The sequence below is a fragment of the Oncorhynchus mykiss genome, chromosome 8 (genome assembly GCF_057628025.1).
Source record: "Oncorhynchus mykiss isolate SJ-2025 chromosome 8, ASM5762802v1, whole genome shotgun sequence".
Lineage (NCBI taxonomy): Eukaryota > Metazoa > Chordata > Actinopteri > Salmoniformes > Salmonidae > Oncorhynchus > Oncorhynchus mykiss.
In genome coordinates, this window is record NC_143029.1 from 28,470,195 (window position 1) to 28,491,659 (window position 21,465).

The following is a 21,465-nucleotide window of genomic DNA, read 5'->3' on the forward strand; positions in this document are numbered from 1 at the left end:
TATTATTTCTTTTTTATTTAGGGAGGAATTTGCGAGACTTAATAATGCGATGCAGATATACTGTACATACTACTATGTCAGATATGATAGATGTATAGAGTGGCATTCTCTAATCTGGTCCTGTAGACTTTTGTTCCAGCCCAGCAACCAGTAGTTCTCCAAGACCAGAGACGGAGAACTCAGCTGCAGGACATTGCAAGCCGGGAGACACCAAGTTGAGAGTTACATTCACAGATTGATATATTGATATTAGTGATAACGTATCAAATGGTAAACTCATTAACTAGAATCGCTGTTGATAGTAATAACAACAGTAGCTAGTTAAGTGTTGTATTAAGTCAAGGACGATACGCCCTTTTTCTTTGGGGTCAGGAAGCATGATGTCACCCTAAAAAAGTCTGTGATTAGCGAGATGACAGAAGCTCAGTAGGCCCTGAAACCTTTCCATGCCTCTCGGTCGGCCGTGACCTTCAAGTGATCTCCGAAAGACCTTGGGTGTGTCCCAAATGGCACCCTAATGTAGTGCATTACTAATTTTGACAGGGCCTATAGGGCTCCGGTCAAAAGTAGTGCACTATATAGGAAATAGGGCACCATCCGGGACGCAGGTCCTGTTTATCATACAGAACGCTGTATCAGCACAAGGAAAACCCCCACTGCCTTGACCACAATAAGACCCCAACTACTGTGGACCTTGAGCCCCTCCTCCATAGTTGTGCCTCTTGACACTGATCTTGGGCCAGTTTTACATTTTCTCTAGTAATGGTTAAGGTAAATATTGGGGGGAGAGGAAGCTGATCCTATATCTGTACCTAAGGGTAACTTCACCCCTGAGCATCTGGAATAGGTATCATGTCCTCTCTGCACCTCATTAGGCGGTCTGCTACTCTGCTAGAGTACGGCTAATCCGACCGGGTTGAAAGCGGGCAGATGTGGAGATGGCGAGACAGGTTAGTGCAGGGTTAGCGCACCCCTGCCATAGTAGTCATATTCATATAGTCTCTGGAGCCTCTGCATTGAAACTGAAGACCAGAACAGAGCACAGGCTGATTTGGCTCAAACTGAAAATATGCGAAAGCTCTAGACAAACAGCTGTTCTGTGTCTGTAGCCAGCCGTGGGACTGAGGAAGGGCCACCTCTACACACACGTGCACACACAATTCTTGAGCACACAGCTGCAAAAGCATGCACATGAAACAAACGCATATAAAACCCAGACAGACAGAAACACACACACACCATATCCACCCTTCAATTCCTTACCTTTTCCTTGTAGGTCCCTTGCTCTTTCTCTTTAGTTATCCTCTCCTCCTTTTCTAAAAAAAAACAAGAACAAAACAACTGGATATATCACCTCCACAATAGACAGTAAGGACTGAATAGGTCATTATGTATAGACAATAGTATAGTATAGGTAATTACTGTATTCTGGTACTGATAGAATAGAAGACTTAGTTACAGCTGTATTTCAGAGGGAATAGAGGATGCATCCCCAAATGGCACCCTATTCCCTATATAGTGCACTACTTTTGACCAGTGCCTTATGGGAGGTAGTACACTATAAAGGGTATAGGGCGTAATTAGGCACACATCCTTTTTTGTTGACCCTAGCTATTAAGCCACTTACAACAAAATAACAGCCTAATAAATTCCATTGGTTCAACTGGGCGAGGGTGAATTAACATAAATTAACATAGATAAATATATTGAAGGGACTTAAAGGGACAAGTACTTAAAATGCTCAACAAAGAGGTTAATGACCATGATGACAGCAGAAAATCTTAAACAAACATTTTTGACCATCGAGGATTGGGAACAATTGGTTCGTTACAGAGCTGGCTAATATGAAAACCTGTTTGGGAACTGCGTCGTAACACGGTGGATCAATATGAATATGTGTATTTTGAATGGGGCATGAGAGGTTTTGCCTTTGTCTGTTCACTCACCTTTCTGCTCCCTCAGATATTCCTCATTCTGCTTCATCCACAGAGCCGTCTTAACTCTCACTTCTTTGTCGTTGAGGATATACTGCAAGAAGGAAGGGGGAAGTAAGGGTTTTAGTAAGGTGCTATAACGGTAAAGTGCTAGGGTACGTAGACTAGCAGTTAGAGCATAGGGCCAGTAATTAAAATGTTGCTAGTTCGAAATCCCTGAGCAGACAAGGTGAAAAATCTGTTGATCTGCCCTTGAGCAAGGCACTTAACCCTAATTACTCCAGTGTCGTTGTTGATAAAAAACATTTTTATTTAACTAGGCAAGTCAGTTAAGAACAAACTCTTATTTACAATGACGGCCCAGGAACAGGGGCAGAACAACAGATGTTAACCTTGTCAGCTAGGGGATTCGATCTATCAACCTTTCGGTTACTAGTCTAACGCTCTAACCACTAGGCTACCTGCCACCCCATAATGGCTGGCACTCTGTGGGAATTGGGATATGGAACAACAAAAAAGCTCTCATGTAAGGGACATAAGTAGAGGAAGCTTGTGTTTAAAGAAAAATCATTATGATTTGTGTTAAAAGTATTCTTATCTCAAAAGCACTTAAGAGGAAGAGCATACCCTCTCAATTTCATTATCGTCGATGCCGTCCAGGTCCAATTCCCCGCTCTCCGACTTGCCATCTGAGAAGAGAGACAGAGAACAACACATTTACCAGTCTAATAACAACACTTGTCTTCACATTTTCTGGAAGACAGGGCTCCGTTTAATGTCGTATCAAGGGTAGCATTCCAAATGACACCCTATCCACAATATAGTGCACTAGTTTTGACCATAAGGCTCTGGTCAAAAGTAATGGACTATATAGGGAATAGGGTGGTATTTGGAATGCAGACAAAGCCTCCTGTTTTCACGTTTTTAATAAAGAGGGCAGTTTTTTATTTTTTATTTGACAGGGACTTGATTTCCATGTTTCCAGGGGGACGGGGCAAAAGGCTTGATTATCTGATAATGATTTCCCCATTTTCTTTTGGTGCCCTCGAAACCTTGCATGCCTTCAGGCGTGACTCTGTGATTACTGCGCAGTCAGGTAATTCATTGGAGAGGGAGGCCATTTTGAAACGGAGAGATAATCTTCTCCGCCTCGCTGGAGTCTGGAGTGTTCAGAGTCTCTGAGACAATGCGATGCTACGCTGTTTAGTATTAACCCAAGTTGCATCAATAATGTAGGCGGACCCCGGGCCGCCTTTGTGGTATGCTGTAATTGTCGTAACAGGCTTAGCGGTGAGAGCTGAGAGGATTGAGTTTTATTTGGAGAGATTTTGGAATTGTCTTCCACTGCAATGTGTGTTTTGTATTAATCTCCAGCACCCATTATAATGTTGCATTTTCAGGCAGATACAAGGGAAATACACAGAGAGCCTGGTATAATGACTGACACCATTACATATTCATATTGTGTGATGCAGTTCATCAATATGCTCACGTTTATCAGTAGCTTGACATGGGTTAAATATGGATATCCGAGTCTGAAATTATTTGGGCAAATTCAGAATATTGGGGATATTGATTTACATGGGGTTTTGGTCGGGAAATGCTAATATAAAAAAATAAGTGTGGATTGCAGACATTCCTTATCCAAATACTTATTTTAAGGTAAGGAAACAAATATCCCCCTTGTTAAAATTTGAAATTGCATTTGGAGCCGATTAAATGGCAAATTCTTATTTCAACATGCGAAGAAATATTGAATTACAAGGTGCCTATATCCCTCTATGAATAGTTAAAATCCAAAGGTAGAACTGAGGAAAAAAACTATAGAAAGTTGACTTGTGGCATAAGAGATCTGACCTCTACTTAGCGAAAAAGGATAACATTCTCAAAAGCGATACAGTAAAAATACTCTCCATAAAGTCCAAATACTCTTTACATAGAAGGACTGGATGTGTGACCAGGACACCACTATAACCAAACAACACAAATAGCCCTACCTAAATAAGAATCTAAATAAGATTGTCCTGTCCCCATAGTTCATTTCACCTCAATAAACTGTCCCTAAGCAACGGTTTGTGACAACAGTGCAACTTTCAAAACCAGCAGAGCACAATCTCATTTGACCCATCTTTCTTTTTCAAACTCTTCCAATGGCTTCCATTTATAAAAGAGGCATCATCCCTGACATTCTTCTCCCAGGATCTCTTTCCTCCGTTTCTGAGACTCTCCTGACTTCAAAAACGTATTTTGTGTGATAAAAACAAGCTTTGCTGGATCATTAAGAGCTATGAAAATTTCATTTATCCGTTATTTTACCAGGTAAGTTGACTGAGAACACGTTCTCATTTACAGCAACAACCTGGGGAATAGTTACAGGGGAGAGGAGGGGGATGAATGAGCCAATTGTAAACTGGGAATTATTGGGTGACCGTGATGGTTTGAGGGCCAGATTGGGCATTTAGCCAGGACACTGGGGTTAACACCCCTACTCTTACAATAAGTGCCATGGGATCTTTAATGACATCAGAGAGTAAGGAAACACATTTTAACATCCCATCCGAAAGACGGCACCCTACACAGAGCAGTGTCCCCAATCACTGCCCTGGGGCATTGGGATATTTTTTTGACCAGCGCAAAGAGTGCCTCCTACTGGCCCTCCAACACCACTTCCAGCAGCATCTGGTCTCCAATCCAGGACCAACCCTGCTTAGCTTCAGAAGTAGGCCAGCAGTGGTATGCAGGGTGGTATGCTGGGATAGTTTAACAGCTTAGCGCAATATCTACTAATAGGGACCTATGCCGATATTCTTTAAGCAGGTTCGGTAAATGTTGAATGGCGTAATGGTAGACTTAGGGAGATGACATCATCATCATAAACACTGGGGAAACTTCCTGGTTTAGAAGCTCTTTTTGGGAAGAGCCATATGTTATTTAGATGTAGGCCGATATAATGTAGGGAAGGTATAAGACACCTTCCCTACATAAGGAGCCACGTAGCATAGATCTAAATTGATAGCTTTGCAACAGAAAAAGGCAACCAGAAACGAGCATTCAAAAGAACGAGCCGTGTGTGCCAAGCTGCCAAGAAGATCAAGGGAACGCCAGAGAACGGGGTTGGTGGAAACCCATCATGAGAAATAGCAGCCTAGATATGGGTCACAATCTGTCAGCCATCTTAGTGCCTTCATTATGCTGTCATTTGGGGGTTTGGATGGGACCCTGCAACGACTGATACAGGACGTCGTACTGTGATGAAAATAGCAGTTGTGGGGGACAGAGAGAGAGAGAGAGAGAGAGAAAGAGAGAGAGAATGAAAGAAAGAGAGGCAGATGGAGGGAGAGGTAGAGAGAGAAAGACAGAGAGAGAGGGAGATTAATTTACAGATCTGGGGATTATCTATCCAAGTGTCACTGTGAATTTCAATCCAAATGACACAGCAGTATAGAGTCTCCTTATTGGTGACAGATCTAGTCACAGGCAGCTACCATCTTTGGACTGTGCTTCCATGTATAATGGCAACAAAGCTGCCAAACCTCAGACTCTAACGTTCTGTATATTCAATCAATTCCATTGTGTATTCCATTCAATTACATTATTTTCAATTAACTTTCAATTCAATGGAGGGCGAGAGAGAGAGAGAGAGAGAGAGAGAGAGAGAGAGAGAGAGAGAGAGAGAGAGAGATAGAGAGAGAGAGAAACCCAAAGACAGACATGAAAAGAGAAGTGAAAGGGGAGGGCAATAAAAAGCAGAGTAGAGCAAGATTGTTTCCAGCATATATTTCCAGCATATTGACAGGGGTCCCCAGTGGCCAGACTGTCTGTTGGGTAAGATTGGAGTTGGGGCTGCCAGTAAACATTAGCCACAAATGCACACAGGCAGAGAAATGACTCCCTGCACGTTCAGGGGCCGTCTTGGGGTCAACAACAAGGCAGTACAGAGCTGCACAGACACAGGGCTATGTAGCGTGCAGACAGGAATACTGTGTGTGACTGTGTGTGGACTGCTTGCTCAGAGTGAAGAGTGGAACTGATATTTCCAATATTCGAATGGTGAGAAAGTTCCAAAAGTGTAAACTTTAATAGGGAGAACCTGGTTACCGAGATTTACCGCCCAAACCCACTCCTGTTTCCTGTTGTGAATAAATGTTCATTTTTATTACCTTTTATTTATTCAGGGTAGCCCAATTGAGACCAGTGTCTCTTTCCCAATGGTGACCTAAGTACAAACATTTTCTCACAAACAGGAAGATAAATGTACATTACAAATAAAACAAGAAGAATAAAAATAACCACAAGGCACAACCTCAACACCACAATTTCTACAAATAAACCACTACAATCAATCGAAACAACTGCAATTAATGAATTCAACACCAGAGTCCTAAACTGCACTAGTGGCACCAGGGAATTAAGATGCAACGATTTTGGGGGATTATTTCAACATTGGGGGGAACTAAAACTAAAAGAGGATTTAGCTAAATGGTTGAGACCAGAGGGACATAAATAGTTAATCAATCCTTCGAGCAGGTTTGGTAGCTCATTATTTTATGCGTTAGAAACAAAGTTAAGTAAACTGGAATCTTGAGTAGAAGTGATCTACGGGACTTTAAAGAGGACCAGCCAACCTTTTGATACAGGATGCAGTGGTGAGTATTAAAACTGTCCCCTGTGATAAAGCGAAGGGTGCTATGGTAGATGGCATCCAAACGTTTAAGAATAGTGGCTGCTGCAATCTGATAAATGGTGTCAACATAGTCAAGAACTGGCAGAAAAGTTGACTGTACAATCTGCTTCTTGCTATTTAGGGAGAGCCAAGATCTACTTCTAGCTTATCCATATACACTGCTCAAAAAAATAAAGGAAACACTTAAACAACACAATGTAACTCCAAGTCAATCACACTTCTGTGAAATCAAACTGTCCACTTAGGAAGCAACACTGATTGACAATAAATGTCACATGCTGTTGTGCAAATGGAATAGACAACAGGTCGAAATGATAGGCAATTAGCAAGACACCCCCAATAAAGGAGTGGTTCTGCAGGTGGTGACCACAGACCACTTCTCAGTTCCTACGCTTCCTGGCTGATGTTTTGGTCACTTTTGAATGCTGGCGGTGCTTTCACTCTATTGGTAGCATGAGACGGAGTCTACAACCCACACAAGTGGCTCAGGTAGTGCAGCTCATCCAGGATGGCACATCAATGCGAGCTGTGGCAAGAAGGTTTGCTGTGTCTGTCAGCGTAGTGTCCAGAGCATGGAGGCGCTACCAGGAGACAGGCCAGTATATCAGGAGACGTGGAGGCGGCCGTAGGAGGGCAACAACCCAGCAGCAGGACCGCTACCTCCGCCTTTGTGCAAGGAGGAGCAGGAGGAGCACTGCCAGCGCCCTGCAAAATGACCTCCAGCAGGCCACAAATGTGCATGTGTCTGCTCAAACGGTCAGAAACAAACTCCATGAGGGTGGTATGAGGGCCTGACGTCCACAGGTTGTGCTTACAGCCCAACACCGTGCAGGACGTTTGGCATTTGCCAGAGAACACCAAGTTTGGAAAATTCGCCACTGGTGCCCTGTGCTCTTCACAGATGAAAGCAGGTTCACACTGAGCACATGTGACAGACGTGACAGAGTCTGGAGATGCCGTGGAGAACGTTCTGCTGCCTGCAACATCCTCCAGCATGACCGGTTTGGCGGTGGGTCAGTCATGGTGTGGGGTGGCATTTCTTTTGGGGGCCGCACAGCCCTCCATGTGCTCGCCAGAGGTAGCCTGACTGCCATTAGGTACCGAGATGAGATCCTCAGACCCCTTGTGAGACCATATGCTGGTGCGGTTGGCCCTGGGTTCCTCCTAATGCAAGACAATGCTAGACCTCATGTGGCTGGAGTGTGCCAGCAGTTCCTGCAAGAGGACCAGAACTCCATGGGTTGATAAACTTGATTTCCATTGATAATTTTTGTGTGATTTTGTTGTCAGCATATTCAACTATGTAAAGAAAAAAGTATTTAATAAGAATATTTCATTAATTCAGATCTAGGATGTGTTATTTTAGTGTTCCCTTTATTTTTTTGAGCAGTGTATATATATTTTTGCTTTAAATCTTTGTCAATCCAAATGCTCAGATATTTATAGGAGGGAACCTGATCGATGGAAGAACCATCCAATGAATAAATATGTAGTCCATCTGAAACTTTTTTGTGAGAATTGGAGAACAACATATATTTAGTCTTACCTGCATTAAGTACAAGTTCTAAACAAACAAGGGCTTTCTGTAAGGCAACAAAGTCACATTGCATCTCTAACATAGCCTGGTCAACAGTTGGGGTAATGGCATACATATCAGTGTCGTCTGCATAACCGATAGACCAATATTATTGATTAAATTGTAAAGAGAACAGGCCCCAGTACTGACCCCTGCGGTAAAACCTTTTGTAATATCCAGGAAACTAGACTTGACACCATCAGAAATCACGCATTGAGTACTATCTGACAGACGATTCTCCAACCACATGCAAGAAGCCTGATACAGGCTATTTCACTCAACCTTAGAATAAGAGTGTTTTGGTCAACAGTGTCAAAGGCCTCGGAAAGGTCTATAAATAAGGCAGCACAATGATTTTTATGATCTAAACAATTCAACACATCATGTAAAACAAGCGTAGCAGCTGAAACAGTGTCCAGGTCTAAACTGAATTGGTGCACATTAAGAATAGAGAGAGAAGTTAAAACAATTCTTAGCTGACAGGGAAGATAATTTGGAGATTGGACAGTAGTTATCTAAGTCAGAAGGATCTCCTCCTTTATGTACGGGGAGGACATGTGCTGCTTTCCAGATTTTAGGGATAACAGCAGAAACAAAATATGGGTCAATGGTTCTACAAGAATGGTGCAGAGAGCTGCAGTAAGAAGGGATTAAGTGAGTCAGCGCATATGGATTTTTTTTTAAACATCAATCTTTAGCAAAGCACTTAGTACATCATAGATATCAAGTAGCTGAAATGAAAATAAAATATGTAAGTCTGTTTGTGCATCATTCCCTACAATCTGTTCTGAGGTGACTAGAGGACTCTCTAGTAGAATTATATTAATTTTTAAAGATTATCCTTTCAAATACGTTGCCAGCTGAAGCAAAATACACTACAAATGTACATTTTGTTTAGTATGGGACCAGAGGCTGTCAAAATGTGCTGTAGTAAGAAGGGGGTGTAGTTTTGTTTCAAAGATTTGACCACTTTCCTGAAATTAGCTGGATTACCACCACTCTCCGATACACAAATAAATATGGTGATTTTGCTTTTCTAACCCCAGATATAGACATTCATTTTTCAATTGTCTGAAGGACTGCCAATCTGATGTAGAATCAGTCAGTCTAGCGTTAGCCCAAACTAAATGTATTTCCTGTAATTTCAGACAATTTATGCGTGAACCAAGGATTAGAACTGTTTTCACCCTTAGCATTTTGTGCGGTGCATGTTCATCTGCAACATCTCTTATGCAGGCAATGGGACAATGGTTACTGAACTGATATATCCCATTGGCTGTAAACTCATGAGGGGTATTAGAATAATATCGAAGAGAGAAGATTTTTCAGGGTGTTTAAAGTTGGAGCGAGTTGGATTTAGCTCAGTACAAATATCTTTAAGCCCATCAGATACTGGAATCAACCAATCCAGATTAAGATCGGCAATTATTAATAATTCGGATTTAGCATAGTTAGACAGCAGGTGACACAATTTGATCAGAGCATTAATTATAATACATTATCTCTATGAACAGCATGATGTGAAATGGGACTGTTCAATGATATGCGATGTCTAAATCTGGCTTCTCTACAACCTTCTCTGCTCTACTATCTGCATGATCAGTCATCAACGTTCCGGGTGGGGACAAACAGCTCATCTTAGTATAGAATGCAGTTCACAATGCATGTATCATCTCATCAGCTGGAAGCTTTTCTTCTTGTGACAGGTACATTTGCTGCAGAATAGCCTATGCTACAGTAAAATTAGGACTAATACAGTGCACACAACTTGACTTTCCCCATATTTTGTTACATTACAGCCTTATTCTAAAATGTATTACATTGATTTTCCCTCAGCAATTAACATGCAATGCCCCATAATGACAAAGCAAAAACAGGTTTTGAGAAATGTTTGCCCAATTTAGATTTTTTTGTTGTTGTTGAAATATCACATTTACATAAGTATTCAGACCCTTTACTCAGTACTTTGTTGAAGCACCTTTAGCAGCGATTACAGCCTCCAGTCTTCTTGGGTATGATGCTACAAGCTTGGCACACCTGTATTTGGGGAGTTTCTCCCATTCTTCTCTGCAGATCCTCTCAAGTTCTGCCAGGTTGGATGGGGAGCGTCGCTGCACAGCTATTTTCAGGTCTCTCAAGAGATTTTAGATCGGATTCAAGTCCAGGCTCTGGCTGGGCCCCTCAAGGACATTCAAAGACTTGTCCCGAAGCCACTCCTGCGTTGTCTTGGCTGTGTGCTTAGGGGCGGTGTCCTGTTGGAAGGTGAACTTTCGCCCCAGTCTGAGGTCCTGAGCGCTCTGGAACAGGTTTTCACCAAGGATCTCTCTGTACTTTGCTCCGTTCATCTTTCCCACGATCCTGACTAGTCTCCCAGTCCCTGCCACTGAAAAACATCTCCACAGCATGATGCTGCCACCACTACGGTTCACCGTAGGGATGGTGCCAAGCGTCCAGACGTCCAGACGTGACGCTTGGTATTCAGGCCAACATTATTTTGGCAAACTCCAAGTGGGCTGTCATGTGCCTTTTACTGAGGAGTGGCTTCCTTTTGGCCACGTACCATAAAGGCCTGATTGGTAGTGTTGCAGAAATGGTTGTCCTTCTGGAAGGTTCTCACAGAGGAACTCTAGAGCTCTGTCAGAGTGACCATTAGGTTCTTGGTCACCTCCCTGACCAAAGCTCTTCTCCCCCGATTGCGTAGTTTGGCCGGCCGGCCAGCTCTAGAAAAGGTCTTGGTGGTTCCAAACTTATTCCACTTAACAATGATGGAGGCCACTGTGTTCTTGAGGACCTTCAATGCTGCAGCATTTCTTTAGTATCCTTCCCAGATCTGTGCCTCATAAAAATCCTGTCTCGGAGCTCTATGGATAATTCCTTTGTTTTTGCTCTGACATGCACTGTCAACTGTGAGACCTTTTATAGACAGGTGTGTGCCTTTCCATTTAATTTCCAATCAATTTAATTTATCACAGGTGGACTCCAATCAAGTTGAAGAAACATCTCAATGATGATCAATGCTCAATTTCGAGCTTCATAGCAAAGGGTCTGATTACTTATGCAAATAAGGTATTTCTGTTCTTTATTTTAAATTTTTAACAAAATTGTCTAAAAACCTGTTTTCGCTTTGTCAATATAAGATACTGTGTTTAGATTGATGAGATTTAAACACATTTCTTAAAATCAATTTTAGAATAAGGCTGTAGCGTAACAAAATGTGGAAAAAGTCAAGAGGTCTGAATACTTTCCGAATGCACTGTATATCTGAAACCGGTCGACTTATTTTTAAATTGTAAAGATGATTTTTATTTTTGCAGCTGCAGAGTTTTAAAACAACATCACTCTAAAATGGCTGCTTTAAATCAGTACAAAATAGATGATCCTGTTCAAGATTGATATATATACACATATGTACCAGTCAAAAGTTTGGATACACCTACTCATTCATGTTTTTGTTTTTTTCCCACTATTTTATACATTGTAGAATAATAGTGAAGACATCAAAACTATGAAATAACACATATGGAATCATGTAGTAACCAAATAAGTAACCACCCTTTGCCTTGATGACAACTTTGCACATTCTTGGCATTCTCTCAACCAGCTTCATGAGGAATGCTTTTCCAATGGTCTTGAAGGAGTTTCTGAACCCAGAACTGTTTATGTTCATGCCTTATCCATGCTGCCATTCAAGTCAAAGAAGGAGTGGCAAGGAGTGGCATGATAGCACCCAGGCTAGGAACAGGCCGCATTAGACTGCCTTTTCGACAGTCAGCATATTTCAAGGAAGAGTGTGCTCCAGCTACTTCTGTACACTTGACTGAGCATTGTCCCAAATTACATAACAAATTATGTAAATAATTACGAATTATACATGAATCAGCCTTGGCACTCCTGTCGTAACTAACAAACACACACACACACACACACACACACACACACACACAGACAAACAAACACACACGTGAATATAATTAGCCTAAATATGATTCAAATAATCCCAAAAATGTACCAAAACGTGTTATGTTGCAGCAAATTGCCTAGTAATGGTTATGAGAGCTATAAAAGCTAATTTCACCTCAAAGAACACCGAGTGAAACATTTAGTGCAATCCTACATAATAGCATTGGAATATAAGAGGAACACTGCTTTTGGGCTATACAAGGATACATCTGCCGAATAGAAATGTATAGAAACATTTTACATTTTAGTCATTTGGCAGACACTTTTATCCAGGGCGATTTACAGTTACTGTATTCATCTTAAAACAGCTAGATGGGACAACCAAATATCACAGTCATAGTAAGCACATTTTTCCTCAACAAAGTAGCTAGCAGTAAAATAAGAGCTAGTAAGAGGGAAAAGAGTCAAGCGCAAGTGTTAGATCACGAAAGGTTTTACTACATTTTGGGGGGAGGGTTGAGGAGGGGGTGCTGTGGGATCATTTAAGATACTCTTTCTGATGTTTTCAGAAAGATGGGCAGGGACTCTGCTGTCCTAGCTGGTTCCACAATTGGGGTGCCAGGGCAGAGCTTGAACTGGGCTGAGCGGGAGCTGCCCTGCCGTAGGGGTGGGAAGGCCAAGAGACCAAAGGTGGCAGAATGGAGTACTCGGGTTGGGTGTAGGGTTTGAGTAGAGCCTGAAGGTATAGGGAGGGGCAGTTCCTTTTGCTGCTCTGTAGGCAACTACAATGGTCTTGGTGTTAATGTAAGCTAGTGGAGTGTGCGGAGGAGTGGGGTGACATGGGAACACACAAACATTCTAGAAACATTGTACTAATGACTTTCAGAGGAATCCTATTCTATTCACATTGGGCAAATATTATGATATCATATCGCATTGCATTATACAACTACAGTCGTGGCCAAAGGTTTTGAGAATGACACAAATATACAGTTTCACAAAGTCTGCTGCATCAGTTTGTATGATGGCAATTTGCATATACTCCAGAATGTTATGAAGAGTGATCAGATGAATTGCAAAGTCCCTCTTTGCCAAGCAAATGAACTGAATCCACCAAAAAAAATGACCACTGCATTTCAGCCCTGCCACAAAAGGACCAGCTGACATCATGTCAGTGATTCTCTCGTGAACACAGGTGTAAGTAAGTGTTGGCGAGGACAAACCTGGAGATCACTCTGTCATGTTGATTGAGTTCGAATAACAGACTGGAAGCTTCATAAGGACACCCTTGGTGCTTGGAATCATTGTTCTTCCTCTGTTAATCATGGTTAACTGCAAGGAAACATGTGTCGTCATCATTGCTTTGCACAAAAAGGGCTTCACAAGCAAAGATATTGCTGCCAGTAAGATTTCACCTAAATCAACCATTTATCTAATCATCAAGAACTTCAAGGAGAGCGGTTCAATTGTTGTGAAGAAGGCAATTTATGTGTGGGGTTGCTTCTCAGCCAAGGGAGTGGGCTCACTCACAATTTTGCCTAAGAACACAGACATGAATAAAGAATGGTACCAACACATCCTCCGAGAGCAACTTCTCCCAACCATCCAGGAACAGTTTGGTGACAAACAATGCCTTTTCCAGCATGGTGGTGCACCTTGCCATTAGGCAAAAGTGATAACTAAGAGGCTCAGGGAACAAAACATCGTTATTTTGGGAACATGGCCAGGAAACTCCCCAGACCTTAATCCCATTGAGAACTTGTGGTCCATCCTCAAGAGGCGGGTGGACAAACAAAACCCACAAATTTTGACAAACTCCAAGCATTGATTATGCAAGAATGGGCTGCCGTCAGTCAGGATGTGGCCCACAAGTTAATTGACAGCATGCCAGGGCGGAATGCAGAGGTCTTGAAAAAGAACGGTCAACACTGCAAATATTGACTCTTTGCATCAACTTCATGTTATTGTCAATAAAAGCCTTTGACACTTATGAAATGCTTGTAATTATACTTCAGTATTCCATAGTAACATCTGACAAAAATATCTAAAGACACTGAAGCAGCAAACTTTGTGGAAATTAATATTTGTGTAATTCTCAGAACTTTTGGCCACGACCGTACATAAAAATAAGTGTTGCATCAGATCGGCAGATGGCTATATATGACGTATTTCAGGAAGCTAGGTGTATGTCACACGTTACAAGAGAGACATTTCAACATATTATTATTTTTAGCAATTGCGTTTTTTTGGTAGAAATACCTTCTGGAACATGTGAACTTTCATGGGCCTTAATAACAAACTTGTATTCCATCTGTAAATACAAATAGCATTGTTAAATTACTAGTTGATTTGCCGCGGAAAAATACAGGAACCTTCCCGCTAGCCATGATTGGCTGAGATAATGGATGGAATTGTATGTGCAGAGAAATAAGTTTGGATTGGCCTGCCATGTAGCGTGCTTCTGTCTATAACGTGAGCTGATCAATATGTGTTGATAGTCCTTTCTACCTCAGCGCTTTTGGAAGATATAACGTTTGCCATCGAGAACTACAAAAGGTTTACTACTTTTCTCAACAACATTGATACCCTGAATTTAGCAGCCGCGATCGACAGATCAGTTGGAAAAAATTGTGATGGGCTACTTTCTGCAGACGCAACGGTCAGTGTGAACCGGAGTAACTTGACACAATGCTGGCCAAACAAGATGTATACTGAACAAAAATATAAACGCAACTTGCTAACATTTCAACGATTTTACTGAGTTACAGTAATCTGCAGATTGAAATCAATTCATTAGGCCCTAATCTATAGACTGCACATGACTGTGCAGTGGCGCAGCCATGGGTGGGCCTGGGAGGGCATAGGCCCACCCACTGGAGGGGCCCAGCCATTCAGAATGAGTTTTTCCCCAACAAAAAAAGGGCTTTATTACAGACAGAAATACTCCTCCGTTTCATCAGCTATCCGGGTGGTCTCCGATGATCCCGCAGGTGAAGAAGTCAGGTGTGGAGGTCCTGGGCTGGTATGGTTACACGTGGTCTGCAGGTGTGAAGCCGGTTGGACCTACTGCCAAATTCTCTAAAACGATATTGGAGGCAGATGGTAGAGAAATTAACATTAGATTCTCTGGCATAAGCTCTGGTGGATATGGCTGCAGTCAGCATGCCAATTGCACGCTCCCTCAAAACTTGAGACATCTGTGGCATTGTGTTGTGTGACAAAACTGCACAATTTAGAGTGGCCTTTTATTGTACCCAGCCCAAGGTACACCTGTGTAATGATCATGCTGTTTAATTAGCTTCTTGATTTGCCACACCTGTCAGGTAGATGGATTATCTTGGCAAAAGAGAAATGCTCACTAACAGGGATGTAAACCTGTTTTTTGTTCGTATGGAACATTTCTGAGATCTTTTATTTCAGCTCATGAAACATGAGACCAACACTTTACATGTTGTGTTTATATTTTTGTTCAGTATAGCTATAAACAAAACTAAGTTAAATGGTTCCCGTCTGCCATGAAGTGTTCATCCATGTATACTGGTAAGAGTCTATCTACATATTCAGATATTATGCGTTTCTAATTTTGCCAGAAAGTCATTTTCATTGCAAGTTAAAGCCTACTGTGAGAAAGCTAGCGAACGTTAGCTTGCTTGCTGGCTCACTAGCTAACATTACGTGTATGATCTGTGTAGTAATATTATTTGAATCAGAAATCCAATTGTATTTCTAGTTATAGCCTAATGTTAGCTAGCTAACATTGAACCTAGTTGGTTAGCTGTAGCTACATGCAGATTCATACTACAGCTATAACAATGTTTGTTTTGTAGTAGTATGAGTTGGGATTATGCCGGTTCATTGTTTAGCTAGCTAGCTAGCTACATGTCTAAACAAAAGACTCCATTTCGCCAGATGATTACATGACCATCAAGATAACCAGGTGTGTCTGGGGGTGATTACGGCCATCTATTGCATTTCATGAACATGTGTACATGTCTATAGACAATAGTGACCCATCCACTTCAATGAGGGGTGGTTATAGCATTTATTTCGCATGACCCATCAATTTAGACAAGTGTATCAGGTAAACATAATCTAATAATTATAAAATATTTTTATCTGGACACTTTCTGTTTTTGATATTGCTACCATGCAAGTGACCATTTCACTGTACCATTCACAACCTCTGTATCCTGTTCATGTGACAAATAAACATAGATTTGTATTATATATAGTGTGTGTGTTTAGCAGAGACAGTAATGTGAAGAACAACATGACCTGCACCAAAGTCAGATTATGATATACAGTGCCTTCGGAAAGTGTACTATTTCCACATGTTATTACGTTACAGTCTTATTCTAAAATGGATCAAATAAATAAATATCCTTAGCAATCTAACCCATAATGACAAAGCTGAAACACATTTTTAGACATTTTTGCAAATGTATTACAAATAAAAAATAGAAATACCTGATTTACATAAGTATTCAGACCCTTTGCTATGAGACCTGAAATTGAGCTCAGGTGCATCCTGTTTCCATTGAACATCCTTCAGATGTTTCTACAATTTGATTGGAGCCCACCTGTGTAAATTCAATTGATTGGACATGATTTGGAAAAGCCAACACCTGTCGATATAAGGTTCCACAGTTGACAGTGCATGTCAGAGCAAAAACAAGCCATGAGGTCGAAGGATTTGTCCATAGAGCTCTGAGACAGGATTGTGTAGAGGCACAGATCTAGAGAAGGGTACCAAAACATTTCTTCAGCATTGAAGGTCCTCAAGAACACAGTGGCCTACATAATGTTTTAAATGGAAGAAGTTTGGAACCACCAAGATTCTTCCTAGAGCTGGCCGCCCGGCCAAACTGAGCAATCGGGGGAGAAGGGCCTTGGTCAGGGAGGTGACCAAGAACCCAATGGTCACTCTGACAGAGCTCTAGAGTTCCTCTGTGGTGATGAGAGAACCTTCCAGAAGGACAACCATTTCTGCAACACTCTACCAATCAGGCCTTTATGGTACGTGGCCAAAAGGAAGCCACTCCTCTGTAAAAGGCACATGACAGCCCACTTGGAGTTTGCTAAAAGGCACCTAAAGACTCTCAGACCATGAGAAAATCTCAGACCATGAGATTCTCTGGTCTGATGAAACCAAGATTGAACTCTTTGGCCTGAATGCCAAGCGTCATGTCTGGAGGAAACCTGGCACCATGAAGCATAGTGATGGCAACATCAGGGACTGGGAGGCTAGTCAGGATTGAGGGAAAGATGAAAGGAGCAAAGTACAGAGAGATCCTTGATGAAAACCTACTTCAGAGCGCTCAGGACCTTAGACTGGGGCGATGGTTCACCTTCCAACGACCCTAAGCACACAGCCAAGCAACGCTGGAGTAGCTTCGGGACAAGTCTCTGAATGTCTTTTAGTGGCCCATCCAGAGCCTGGACTTGAACCCTGGAGAGACCTGAAAATACATGATCAGCAAAGCTCTCCATCCAACCTGACAGAGCTTGAGAGGATCTGCAGAGAAGAATGGGAGAAACTCCCCGAATACAGGTGTGCCAAGCATGTAGCATCATACCCAAGAAGACTTGAGAAGTAATCGCTGCCAAAGGTGCTTCAATAAAGTACTGAGTAAAGGGTCTGAATACTTACGTAAATGTGATATTTCAGTTTATTATTTTTAACAAATTAGCAAAAAACTCTAAAAACTGTTTTGGCTTTGTCATTATGGGGTATTGGGTGTAGATTGATGAGGGAAAAAAAAAAACAATTTAATACATTTTACAATAAGGTTGTAACCTAACCAAATTTGGGAAAAGTCAAGGGGTCTGATTACTCTCCAAAGGCACTGTAGGCCAAGGACTAGATAAAGTGTATTTTTATCTGGAGATTACTACACTACTCACTCTGTTTAGCACATGGCCTCACATGTGAATCCTTAAAGAGATGGGTGTGGCTAAGGCTTAAGAGAGTGTGAACAATGATTAGTGGGTGTAGAACTCTCCAGTAAGTGTACCAAAACATTCAAGGGACATTTTCTCAAAAGTGGGGTTACAAGTTTGTCAACTTTCAAAGCAGAATTACTGTACCATTATTCCTCAACTGCAGTGTAAGATATACAATTTTCTAGCTCTGAGTCTACTTTTAAGCAATTTAAAAAACGCAATTTAAAATGTTGCTACATTGGACCGAATCCAGGTGGTGGGTCACATATTTGTAACATGACACATTACATCATATTACTGGGGCATGTAAAGCTCCCCTTCAACATTATCTCACTTATAAGCATAAAATGTTTCTCAGGACAATATCCAGGCTTCTCTGCTTTGTAGCCCAAGTGTGTTTTCTGCGTGACAGGCCCTGAGTGTAGCTGATGTGTGTGTGACTGTGTACACCAGGAGGGGAGAAAGAGAGGAGGGTGCCACTTGCTTGTCTCCCTTCCTGTCAGTTGTCATCCGTTCAAGGCGAGCTCCTCTGTGGTAAGCTGTCAGTTCCACAAACACATTTAGATACAGTGTGTACACACACAGAGACACACACAAACACTGCATATTCTGTCTCAGGAACCACACTAATAAGATATAAGAAATAACAAATCTCCTGAGATAACACTGCAAAAAAGACAAACCGGAACAGTGTTGCCTGTCCCTTTAAGATGAAGGCCAGGTGGTACGGCAGAGCAGAGCTGCAGCTGTACTGTCACTGGCAGGGGGGTAGGCAGGTTGGCCGGAGCAGCTGTCTAATTACATCACGGCAGGAGGTCAGTGCATGGCCAATCACCCTCCTTCGCCGACACACCTTGCAGCTCCAATAGAGGACAGAGGGAGAGAGGAAGGGACCGTCTGCATGGACAGCATAATAGAGACCTAGAAAGTCACTCAATGACGTTGACCATAGTACTGCTTTCTGCATTGAAAAGGAACATGAGGAAGGTCTGTACCCAATATTTCCAGTGAAAGAAAGAAAGGAAAGCTTTCGACAACACATGGCTAGAAGCCAGGCCTGGCTAAACATGCATTTGAAGTACCAAATACATATGTGAAAATCTTATAGTAAATAATGTTGTGTTTCTTCAAAAACACATTCAAAGAGGTACCAGTTCCAGAGTTCATGTAAGTCTAGTCTATATTAGGAAATAATGCAACTAGCTGATAGGAGCATATTGGCTCAAAAGGCAGAAAACCTGATTCAACAAGCAGCCGGTATAGCCACTAGTAGGAATACCATCAAGTGAACCATTGTCCATGCTTTCCTTTCAGACTACAAGCCACACCATTTGCATGTTACACCTTGATGTCAACGTAAAATGCTCAACGTAAAATGTCACTCAGGGGTAGGTACTCAAGCCAAACTCATTTTGAGAGATTATAAAAATCCAGAAACGTTGTTGGTATTGCATTTGTTGGATTGTAAAAGTAATTCACAATATATATATTTTATTATAAAAGTCAGTCGACACGGTTTACATTTAATTTGTTAATCGAACTGGCCAAGGCTTTCGACTCTGTCAATCACCACATTCTTATTGGCAGACTCAACAGCATTGGTTACTCAAATGATTGCCTCGCCTGGTTCACCAACTACTTCTCTGATAGAGCTCAGTGTGTCAAATCGGAGGGCCTGTTGTCCGGACCTCTGGCAATCTCTATAGGGGTGCCACAGGGTTAAATTCTCGGGCCGACTCTCTTCTCTGTATACATCAATGATGTCGCTCTTGCTGCTGGTGATTCTCTAATCCACCTCTACGCAGACGACACCATTCTGTATTCCTCTGGTCCTTCTTTTGACACTGTGTTAACTAACCTCCAGACGAGCTTCAATGCCAACTCTCCTTCCGTGGCCTCCAATTGCTCTTAAACGCAAATAAAGCTAAATGCATGCTATTCAACCGATCATTGCCCGCACCTGCCCGCCCATCCAGCATCACTACTCTGGACGGCTCTGACTTAGAATACGTGGATAACTACAAATACCTAGGTGTCTGGCTAGACTGTAAACTCTCCTTCCAGACTCACATTAAGCATCTCCATTCAAAATGTACATCTAGAATCGGCTTCCTATTTCTCAACAAAGCTTCCTTCACTCATGCTGCCAAACATACCCTCGTAAAACTGACCATCCTACCGATCCTTGACTTCGGCGATGTCATCTATAAAATAGCCTCCAACACTCTACTCAGCAAACTGGATGTAGTCTATCACAGTGCCATCCGTTTTGTCACCAAAGCCCCATATACTACCCACCACTGCGACCTGTACTCTCTTTTTGGCTGGCCCTCGCTTCATACTCGTCGTCAAACCCACTGGCTACAGGTTATCTACAAGTCTCTGCTAGGTAAAGCCCCGCCCTATCTCAGCTCGCTGGTCACCATAGCAGCACCCACTCGTAGCACACGCTCCAGCAGGTGTATCTCACTGGTCACCCCCAAAGCCAATTCCTCCTTTGGTCGCCTTTCCTTCCAGTTCTCTGCTGCCACTGACTGGAATGAACTGCAAAAATCACTGAAGCTGGAGATTCCCATCTCTCTCACTAGCTTTAAGAACCAGCTACCAGAGCAGTTCACAGATCACTGCACCTGTTCATAGCCCATCTGTATACAGCCCATCTATCTACCTCATTCACATACTGTATTTATTTATTTTGTTCCTTTTGCACCACAGTATCTCTACTTGCACATCCATCTTTTGCACATCTACCATTCCAGTGTTTAAATGCCATATTGTAATTACTTCGCCACCATGGCCTATTTATTGCCTCAACTCCCTTATTTGACCTTATTTCAGTCACTGTATATAGACTTTGTTTTCTTTTTTTTCTACTGTATGTTTTGTTCATTCCATGTGTAACTCTGTGTTGTTGTATGTGTCGAACTGCTATGCTTTATCTTGGCCAGGTCGCAGTTGCAAATGAGAACTTGTTCTTAACTAGCTTACCTGGTTAAATAAAGGTGAAAAAAATAAATAATAATAATTTCATTGGGGGTAATGGAAAAAACGCTCAGAAGTGGGGTGTGGGAGGGGTTGGGCAATTGTACCGTAATATTGATTGATTGTGTTGTTTATGTGATTCCAATAAAAATGAATTGTTTGCTAAGAAAGAAAGAAAGAAAGAAAGAAAGAAAGAAAGAAAGAAAGAAAGAAAGAAAGAAAGAAAGAAAGAAAGAAAGAAAGAAAGAAAGAAAGAAAGAAAGAAAGAAAGAAAGAAAGAAAGAAAGAAAGAAAGAAAGAAAATTCAGGCCGAATCGGAAGGATTGGCAACCGTAGCCTCAAACCCACGTTGCAGTACACCACCAAGCGAGGTTTGTAATTCACAGAGACGGCTTGTCTGTGAGGTAAATTCTGCTAAACTCAGCCCTGAGTTTAGCATTTTTGTT

General features: G+C 41.9%; 1 protein-coding gene across 3 annotated transcripts in view; it reads right to left on the reverse strand.

Moving 5' to 3' along the window:
* The window catches only part of brf1b (BRF1 general transcription factor IIIB subunit b), a 126,799-nt gene that overhangs the window by 39,957 nt on the left and 65,377 nt on the right, over positions 1–21,465 (reverse strand). For all 3 annotated transcript variants that reach the window (XM_021612195.3, XM_090243091.1, XM_090243092.1), the window contains 3 exons: positions 2,562–2,623; positions 1,947–2,028; positions 1,264–1,316 (listed from right to left, as the gene is read on the reverse strand). In XM_021612195.3, coding sequence (XP_021467870.2) covers positions 1,264–1,316; positions 1,947–2,028; positions 2,562–2,623 — 197 coding nt within the window. The remainder of the gene's footprint in view (positions 1–1,263; positions 1,317–1,946; positions 2,029–2,561; positions 2,624–21,465) is intronic.